This window comes from Dendrobium catenatum, unplaced genomic scaffold, assembly GCF_001605985.2.
Source record: "Dendrobium catenatum unplaced genomic scaffold, ASM160598v2 fragScaff_scaffold_133, whole genome shotgun sequence".
NCBI lineage: Eukaryota > Viridiplantae > Streptophyta > Magnoliopsida > Asparagales > Orchidaceae > Dendrobium > Dendrobium catenatum.
In genome coordinates this window covers 8,262,164-8,273,018 of record NW_021318595.1, presented here as the reverse complement: position 1 = coordinate 8,273,018, position 10,855 = coordinate 8,262,164, and the positions used below count along the sequence as shown (strand labels likewise).

Below are 10,855 nucleotides of genomic sequence, written 5' to 3'. Positions count from 1 at the left end.
AAATATTAAACTTATAAAAATATACAAAAAAATATATATAAGTATAAAAAAATTAATTAATATTTTTCTTAGATTTAATTCTCATAAGATGAGCCTTCGCCTGTTGAATAACTTTGCCGAACCTCTTTAAATCCAAATCTACGTCTTGCTTATCCATATAAACCCTCTTAGTCTCCGCCCACCCTTTGCTGGTCACAAGCTTAGGATTCTTCAGAACCGGGTCGTTCTTCCCATAGACCTTCGATAACGAACTCTCCTCCGCGGTCACATTATACGCGAGATAATGTAACCCGAGCCGGCGAGCCGGTTCGCCGTAGTAAGTCTCGGCGGCCCAGTCTAGGCCGATGGGGATGACTTGGATGAGAACCGAACCGGGGGGCATGAAGAGGAGGTGGGTGAGGGCGGCGCCGTGGACGGCGAGGAGGGCGTCGGAGGAGGAGAGGGAGTGGTGGAGGTGGGAGATGGGGGTGGAGCGTTTGGGGGAGAGGAGAGTGGTGTGGAAGCCGGAGTGGTGGGCGAGGTGGAGGATGGAGGGGAGGTTTAGGAGGCGGCGGGAGTGGTGGCGGATGAGGATTGTGAGGTGGAGGCGGTGGTGGGCGGTGGCTGGGAGGGGCGGCGGTAGGGGTTGCGGGGAGGAGGAGAGTGCGGCGGTGAGGAGAGATTGGAAGTCGAGGATGCTTTTGCCTGTTGATTCAAACGCAGTATCAAAATAAATAAATAAATATGAAATAAAGATAAAATTATCATCATGAAGATCATGAATAAAATTTTCCATGCAATTTATTAAATTGGGCAGTTGAATAAATGAATTTTTATTATTTGATTTACCTTAACAAACCTTCCATGAGGTCTTAAAACTTCTATATTTTAAGCAAAGCTTTAGATCAACTCTTGCTTTCTTTTTTTTTTTTTAATCTATCATTATTTTTTGTAAATTCTCTATTTTTATTATTTTTTTTTACTCCTTTTGTCTATGTTATAATTTGTTGTATTAGTAGATATGTTCAAAATTAATTTTATTATACATTAATTAGAACCATTATGACAATTTAGCATGTGGCCAATATTAGGAGGGTAAACGAGGTGAGTCGAGTCTTTGTTTAATTAAGCTCAGGCCACATAATTTATATTGAGCTCGAACTCGAATTCCAACTTGGCTCAAGCTCATTTGTTGAGCGCAAGTGGAAATATGAGGCTCAAGCTAACTTGAATGTTCAAGCTCGAGATTGACTTAATTTGGAGATTAATTTCTTAATTTTAATTTGAAAAAAAATATTAATCATGTTAATATAAAAATTGTTGTGTTAATTAATTAATCAAATCAGCTTGATAAGTTGAGCCAAGTCAAGCTCGAGATTATATAATATATGAGCTTGAATTTAAGCTTCAACTCAAATTCATGGCTCGATAAGCTCGACTCATAAATTCATTAGCAAGTCAAGTTCAAGCTGGCTCATGATCCCGCTTGACTTACTTACATCCCTAATATGTATATTAAAAAGAATAATGTGACTATCTTTAAAAGAAATGGACATAACCTAGTTAAAATAATCTTAACATGCCCATAAATTAAAAAATATGAAAATTAATCTTTTTAGTTAGATACACAATTTAATTTGAAAAAAAAAATGGAAGAAGGAAAATTAGATTGAAGATAAACTAATTTTTATAATACAATTAGAAATAAAAAAAGCATATTTTTAATATAATTAACATATCATGACAACTATTGTAAATATTTATTATTATAGAAAAATAATAATTTGATTAAGTTTTTATTAGCTATAATCATTTTAAATTTTACAATTGAATTTGAGTACAAAAATATTTATTTATTTTCATTATTATTTACATTTTTGTAGGCATGCATAAAGTAAATGTCAATATACAATACCAAAAAGAGAGAGAAATGGAATTGGCTAAGGTTAATTATGTAATTATTTATTAATCATCCCTTCTTTTATTAATGAAAATAATTAAATGTTCAACAAAGGAGAAGATAAGCCACCTTATGCCAGCTATTCATTTTGTATTTCTTTTAAGCTACTATGCATTAATACAAATTAGTGATGAAATGGAATAAATCTTATCAAAGCTAAGCATCTCTTGGCATCATTATTATCTTTTGCTCCAAGTGGCATGATTGTAATTTTGTTATGAACAAATTTGGGAGAGGTTGTTTTAGTATAAAATTTAAAATGATTAAATTTATTTTAAAATGAGTGCAAAATATAAAAATTTAATTAAAATAAAATATTACATTTACTCTTCTCAAAATAATTTCAATTATTTTCAGGCTCATCTTGATAAAAAAAATTTTAATTTAATAATTTGAGACAATTTTTGCATTATTATAATTTATTAAACTTAATAATGAATTTTAAAATAACTATTTAAGAAATTGTAGAAGATTCTTATAATTAAAAGTTTTAATTATTTTAGTTTTTATTGAAAAAGGCATTATTTTAGTATGCAAAAATATCTATTTTCAATGTTACAAGATATTTACAATTTATTTTCATTATAAATCTTAAGAAAATTTTTCTGTAATTTTCTTCTGAAAAATAAATCAATAAACAAATTTTCTTTTATAAAATCTCAAATATTTAAAATCTAATTATAATTAAGTTATATTAATCATATTAGTTAAACATGTTCCCACCCATAACCAAACTAATGTGATCTTTATTAGGTGAGTAGTTGGAAGAATCTTAGAGAATATAAACATTCTTTAATCCAAAAATTTTTTTGGGTGTTTGATTTGAATGTATTTAATAACTAGTTAAATCCTTATAAAAACTAATTACTAAATAAATTCTCTTAATGATAATTCTTTAAGTCATTCTAGAAAAAAATAACATAAAAATCATAAAAAATCTTCCCTTCAAATAAAAATAAATTAAATTTCTAATAAATAATAATAATAATTTCAATCATTACTATTTTAACAAAACAAATAGGTAAAAACTAATCTCTCAAATCATAAATAGTTCCATTTATTTTCTTTAAATATATATATTTATCATTTTTAAAAATTTCATTATTATATCATTAACCAATATTTTAAAAATTTATAGTTAATTATTAGTAAAAATATATATCCAATGATCTTAAAAATTATTATCACTACAGAAAATTCATCAAATATCGAAAGTTTGACCGCCGGCTAGTTTATTCCTACAGTTTTTAAACTGCCCGAAAATTTAGTTAAACTGCCAGAAATTGCCGCCGGTAATGAATGATTTTTCTGTAGTGTATATTTGCTTTGAGATTAGTGCATTATAAATTTGACATATGCAATATTAATTTCAAGATAATTTTAATAATTTTAAAACTCATAATAAAAACTTTAATTATTAAAAAAAAGGAAATGAACTTACCATTATGCATGAGATTTGAATCAATTGCAAGGTCTCCATGAATCTTCAACCCAACAATCATCTCATCAAAGCAATGAACTCTCTTATCTCTTCTCAAATCCACAATCTCATACTTACTAATCTTCTCTAAAATTCTCCTATACTTCATAAACCACCACTCATGGTACTCAACCACCGCCAAGACCACTTCGCCGGCGAACCTCGCCGCCGTTATGTACAACGGAATGAGCCCGTCGTTAAACTCATGGTAAACATTCCCAGTATAGCCACCGGTAGAGAACACCACCGCCGGTGCGACGTGGCGCACGTCGCAGCGTTTGGCAGCTGAGGCCGGCGATGGCCGGAGGCTGAGCTCGTCGACGGTGGACATGATCTCTGTTTCCCATTTACGGGTGTAAGGCCGTATTTTTTCCTCCGTTTTGTTTGCTTGCGAGGGGCCGACGAGAAGAATGGATCGGCGGCCGTTGCCTGCGGCGGTTCGGATGTCGCCAAGCATGTAGCAAACGTCGGTGCGGAAATGGGAGCGGTCGCAGCAGAGGAGATTTTTGATGGAGTTGGAGGTGGTGGGGCCGAGGTTGATGAGAGTGGAGCACGGCGGCGGGGGTGGCGGCGGTGAGGCGGAGTTGTTGGAGTGCTTGGAATGATGTGTTCGGGAACTGTTTGAGTAGGCAGAAGATAGAATTGGCGGAGGAGAGAAAGAAGAGAGCTTGAGGAAGGAAGCAGAGGCGAAGCAGAGGAGAATGAGGAGAGAGATGCGGAAGAGAGAGAACTTTTGCTTGGGGTCTGGTTTTTCTCTGAATGGAGTGGAGAAGAGTTTGGTGGCTTTGGGAGGAAGATGATGGTGATGAGCCATTTTTTGGAACTTATGTGATATGTCTTTGATGATATATGAGAGGAATTTTTTTAATGCTTTATTGAGGGAAAAATTAGATGGGGGGAGATTCTTATGAAAATTGATGATTTAAAAAAAAAAACCTGAACTCTTTTCATAATCCACATTGATAATTAAAATTTTTAATTTTAATATAAAAAAATTAAATATATGCTTGACTGCCTGTAAAATACTTGCAAGTAAAATCATCATCTGCAAAAATTTTCTTCAAATCTTCATAATTAAGGCTTTATTTGGGAATTAATTACTATGTAAGGACATCGAACGTAATCAGGAGACCTATTATAATGCGCCATGTCATCCTTGTGCTCCGTATCGTGACTCGGTACTAATCGGTACCGCAACTCGATACCACTGACGTGGCGCATTCTGGTTGATGTCCGGGCGACGTTCTGCGTCTGGTCTCAGCACAGAATAATTTCTCTAATTTGAGACAACTTCTTGATGTTTTCTAATACAAAAAATTCTATTTCAAAAATTTTTTGTGTAAAAAAATTATTTTAAAAAATAGTAAGTAAGCCTAACCAAAGGAAGCCTAAGTTAACTAATTTGTAAATATTTGTAGTAATTTTTTTTATTTTGAAAATTTTTTCTTTATTATATTAATATAATAATTTGGGTCCTCTTGCCTAAATATATTTTTAAACATACTCAACATGCTAGTAATAGACCAAAAAAGACACATAATTTGAATTTTTTTTATTGTTATTTTTCGGAAATATTCTAAAAATTTTAGATTTTTTTAATTAATTAATTAATTATTTAAGAGGGCTTTGAATTTCTTCAATAGTCGTGCTGACCGGCGCCTTTGCTGACCCTTCTTTAAGGAGGCGGCGGGTCAGAGAGGTCTGAATAACTGAATAAACTAAATTAACTTTAATTAGGAAAAGAAAATTCAAAGATTTTGAATAAATTAATATAATCTAAATAATTTACTAATATATTAAAACTTCTACAAATAATAAATAATTAAGACCAAAATAACATTTTAATTTCTTATTTTCTTAAATATCTAAAACATATAGCTAATTAAAACAAAAATAATTTATAGCTTATTAAATTTAATTAAGTTGAATTTTCAATTAATTAAATTGTTTGAAATAAATATAATGTAAGAGTTTATTGATTAGTATATCAAGAAAATTATGCAAAAATATCCAAACATAATTTTATTAGCATGAACCATATTCCTATTTGATTTGCACTTAGATTAATGATATATTTGATATGCACTAATCTCAATACAAATTCAATGAATATGATGAATTTATGTCGGAATATTCATAATTTATTTTCTTAGTATATATTGCACTAATATTAAAATAAATTTAATTGGGAAAAATAAAAAAATGTGATAATATAATCTTATTACAATTTGCTTATGATATATTTTAAAATTATTAAATTTATATTATGAGTTCATATATTTCATTCACCTAAAAATAATTTAAAATATAATTATTTATCAATCATGATTAAATTTTGATGAATCTTTCTATAAAATTTGAGAAGGTCTACCAATATTTTTAAAATAAATCCATTGACTCTTCTTTAACAGCTCATTTGCTTCTTCCAGCTTCTAATCAAAACAAAAGAAGATAACTAACTAATGGCATGTGGCCACTATTAGAATTTTGTATTTAAATTAATTAATTATAAACAAAGATATATAACATTTCTTTTGATATTATGCACTATTTTGCCAAATGGAAATTGAAGAGAACTAATTGAGGAGATATTTGGATTTTATAATACAAAGTCCAATTGTCTTTTTCAAAGTTAAAAACTATACTATTGATAGAGATGTCAAAATTTGGTCATAGGTCGGGTTCGGAATTGATCCAACACCAGTTGACCCAACCCGAATCTAACCTGTTTTTGCACACGGGTCAGTTTTTTCAACCCGGATCCAACTCGCACGGGTTGCTGAGTTAACCCGACTCGAACCGCCACAGATGCGACGCAACACGGACACTGGACATGACGGCGGGCAGTCTGGTCAGCAAGTTTTTACAGGGCATTTCGTGTATAGCTGGTTGGAATCCGGGTCATTCCTAGGTTTCCAGGTCAACCTGAACTTGCCTCGATATTTTAAACGTGTCAGTTTGTTGAACCCGACCTCGACCTGTTTCACAAACGAGTTGACCCTAACTTGAATTTTTAGTCAGATTTTCGAGTCGTGTAAAATATTGACACCCCTAACTATTGTGTTATTACAACGTTGTTCATTCATATTAGTCTCGATTAGATTGGTCAAGTGAATTGATTAGTGTGGTTAGGTTCTACAACATGTTGACTCTAAATTCACTTAACTCATCAAGGTTATTGCTTCGTTTGGGATAATTTGTTTATTGCTTTCTAAAACAGTTCTTTTGCACAAAAATTTTTGAATTAGATATTTTTGTACTAAAAAGCTATTTTAGAAACAACAACAACAACATCAAGCCTTTAGCCCACTAGGTGGGGTCGACTACATGAATCATTTTTCTCCATTGTGTCCTATTAAAGGTCAAATTCTCGTTTAAATCTAATAAAGAAAGGTCGTTTCTAATATTTTCTAACCAAGTCTTTTTAGGTATGCCTCTACCTTTCTTAATATAAGTAAAATCTAATACCTCTACTCTCCTAACCGGGTTATTCGAAGGCCGCCATTTTATGTGACCAAATCATCTAATGCGATTCTCTCTAATCTTATCTTCTACTGGAGCTACTCCAACCTTTTCACGTATATGCTCATTTCGTATCCTATCTCTAAGGGTAAAGCCACTCATCCACCTGAGCATCCTCATCTCTGCCACACTTAACTTAGTATTATGCTTCTCTTTTAATGGCCAACATTCAGCACCATAAAGCATTGCAGGCCTCACTACTATCTTATAGAATTTTCCCTTAAGTTTGAGGGGTACTTTTCTATTACACAACAAGCCCGATGCATTCTTCTACTTCAACCATCCAACTTGAATTCTGCTGATAATATCCCCATCTATTTCACCATCACTCTGAAAAATAGATCCAAGATATCTAAAACGTGTACTCTTATTCATGGCTTGATCGCCCAAAGCCACAAACCCCTCACTAGGTCTATTACTACTAAAATTACACTCTAGATATTCTGTTTTAGATCTACTCAAGCGAAAACCTTTAGTCTCTAATGTTGACCTCCATAATTCAAGTTTACTTTCAACTCCCTCTCTAGTCTTATCAACAAGAAGAATATCATCAATAAAAAGCATAGACCAAAGTACATCCTCATGAAACAGTAAGAAAATTATTCACCTAGAATTGATGCTTGGTAAGTAAAAAATCAAACAAATTTTACTCAAACCTCAATTGTATATCTAAATGTTACACATATTGGTTCAAGCTAAATCAACTTAATTTGGTGTCGCGAGTTTGTTGGTGTAAAAAAGAATGGAATTGTTGAACCCTTTTGGGTTGTGTTGAACTCATCATCATCATCATGTTGAACTTGTCTTTGTCAAGCTCACAAAGGACTTGCCAAATTCACTATGTATTTGTCAATTTCATCAAATAATCAATGAACTTTTCATGAATTTGCCATTGAATTCTTATCGAAGATATTGTGTTCGAGCATACTCGACCTAAGGACTAACTAGGCCTAGTCCTTCCAATATTCAAAATAGCTCATCTCAATCCAACAAAACTATTTGCCCAATATCTAAGGCTTTGTTTGAGACAACTTTCTTACTGTTTTATAAAGCTGTTTTCAGTGTAAAAATTATTTGAAATCGAAAACTTTTAACTAAAAAATTGCTTTAAAAAATAGTAATAAATGTTGGGAGAACTTTCCGTTCGTCAAAAAAATGAACTACGCCTACTCGACCCCTTTTTTTTTTTTTTTTTTTTGAGAAAACTCACGAAAGGACCTACACATTAATTAAATTTTATTCTTAAAGAATAAAAGGCTCTCTAAAAATATAGTTCCTTGAAAAAGTAGGTTCCGAATAAGAGACGTACAAATATTACATCATATCATCTCAATATCAACTTTTCTAATCAAATCATTATTCTTGAAATTTTCTCATAGCTTCTTTCTCTACAATCCTATAATTTCCAATTAAATAAATAATTTTTTATTGATAATTTTCCCTCTTATATTTTTCTTATGTTTCTTGAACAACATTTAATTCACAAATTATAATAAACTAAAATTAATAAGTATATAATAAATAAATTCATTAAATAGAATATAAAAATTCATAAATAGACAAAAATAAAAATATGAGAAGTAATATAAACTACTGTTCTAAAAAATTCTTTTCTGCTTTAATACAATTATAAATTTTCTCAGCATTGTAATAATATTTTTATTACTAAAAAATAATAATAAATATTGCAACATAATACATTATCTTCTCATGATCTCATTATGATTTATGAAGAAATTGGGGGCAGAAAATGGCTGGGGGTTAGAGCTGAAATTGAAGGGAAGAAGAAGCATTATTAATTTGTTATAGTGGAAAAATGATGAGTTTGTTAAAGTTTAATTGTCCTATTCGAACATTATTACATATTCATATAATTATAAATGTAACCAGTGGATTCAGTGTAAAAAAAATGTATTGTATTTGAAATATTTTAAAATTATTTAGATGAGTAAGAAAAAAATAAATATGATTTTTTTTTTACTTGAAATAAAAATAATCATGCGTAAAATCTAAAGATGGTGGTGGCTAGGGGTGTCAATTCGGGTCAACGGTTTAGGTTCGGATCAAACCCGGAACTGACCCAACAATATTCGGGTCAACCCGAACCCGACCCATTTTTTAAAAACGGGTCAGGTTTATGGATCCGAACCCGACCCGAATCGGGTCCGGGTCAACCCGACTCGACACGAATGACCCTGGGTTGACCCAAAATTGCTAGTTTTCGGGTAAAAAATTGAGTCAACCTTCGATTTTCAGGTAAAAAACGGATCAATCTCGGGTTTTCGGGTCAAGTAGAGTTTTCGTGTCACTTTTGGGTCAATTTCGGGTTGTTGGGACAACCCGAACCCGTCTCAATTTTTAACACAGGTTGATTTGTTGAACCCGAATTCGACCCGTTTCGGGTGCGGGTTGACCCGAACCTAGATTTTTCCGGGTCGTGTCAAAAATTGACACCCCTAGTGGTGGCTATCAGGAAGACGTCAGTGCTTCCCATTTTTAAATGAAGGAAATCCTCCGTCACCTCAATCTCCTAAATAGTAAGCATTACTCCCCTACATACTCCTCTACCCATCTCCACCTTCTTTGTGCCCATCATCACCCCATAGCCCCTAGTGTCCACTAATTTCACCCCCAACATATCATCAATCTGATTGGAGATAAAATTATGGTTGGCCTCAATGTCAATCAACATCACCATCTCTTTATCAGCTATCTCTTCCTTCACTTTCATAGTGTGATTCGGGGTGATTTTTTTTTTTTTTTTTGGGGGGGGATGGGGGGGTTGGTGGCGACTTCAAACCAAACATCAATTTTTTCAAAAGCCGTTGCATTTGAAATTGCATACATTCATTTTAATTCAAATCAAACATCTCCTAAAAGTAGTTGCTTGATATGAAAAATGGAAAATAAATAAATTTTGATTAGAAAGGAGAGAATAGTAGCTAGTAGTGGTCTTTGCTGAAAGGTGAAGCATGACAGACAGAGACCTTTGTGCTTAAGCTCCAAGAAAAGTTTGTTTGGAGAGAAAATGAATAGAAGATGCTGATGGCGATTGGGTTGTTATCTGGTGGCATGGATTTGCTGTGTGGTGTAAATTTGAGACGAATTATTTATCAGATTTAATATGATTTAATGTATAATAAATTTTATTTTTATTTAATTTATTATTATTATATTTTGTGTATTATTTTTGTTAACAAAGATAGATATTTTGCGAAAATCTAACGCATAACTACATAAGTAGAAGTTGGGAATATATCATATTTTTTTGCTCAAATTACATAAGTTATTTGTTGTTGAGCTTTAGAAGTTGTTGACTTGTACTATTTGGCTATTGAAATTGAATTTGATTTGGACTTAGGCTTCGTTTGGGACGACTTTCTTATTGCTTTTTAAAGCAACTTCATAGTACAAAAATTTTAGGGAGCTGCTTTAAGAAGCAGAAAGAAAGTCATCCCAAACGAAGCCTTAGAGTCTATTTGGACAGCATGGCTTCCTTGTTTTTAGACAACAATCATAATTTCGTTTGACTAATGCTTTCTTGTTGCTTTCTCACTATTTTTCTTAAATTTATGTATTGAAAGTTATTTTCTGCAATCATAATAACGAAGTTGTTTTTCTTCCGAACCAATTTTATAAAATGTTAGAACCTTTCAAAACATACCCTTGATTGATATTGCTCTTATTTTGGCTATTCCTTCAAAAACTTTTTTTACCTATATTGAGAGATTAATAATCATCCAGACTTGGGTATGTTTGAGACAATTTTCTTATTGATTTGCTTTTCAGACCACAAACATAGTTTCTGTTTTGATACTATTTTTTCATTTATTTTTAAATTTTTTTTGTGCTAGAAAATTATTTTTAACATCAACTTTCAAGAAAGTTATTTTCTCCATAGTAGCTTTACAGAC

General features: G+C 32.0%; 1 protein-coding gene across 1 annotated transcript; it reads right to left on the bottom strand.

Annotated features, from left to right (window-relative positions):
* Positions 1-52: 52 nt before the first annotated feature.
* On the bottom strand, positions 53-4,241 carry LOC110112536 (beta-1,2-xylosyltransferase XYXT1). The gene is made up of 2 exons (XM_020844790.2): positions 3,381-4,241; positions 53-684 (listed from the first exon to the last, which is right to left on the bottom strand). Exons 1-2 carry the CDS (start codon positions 4,231-4,233, stop codon positions 53-55), a joined length of 1,485 nt encoding a protein of 494 aa, XP_020700449.1. The 5' UTR covers positions 4,234-4,241.
* Positions 4,242-10,855: the final 6,614 nt, after the last annotated feature.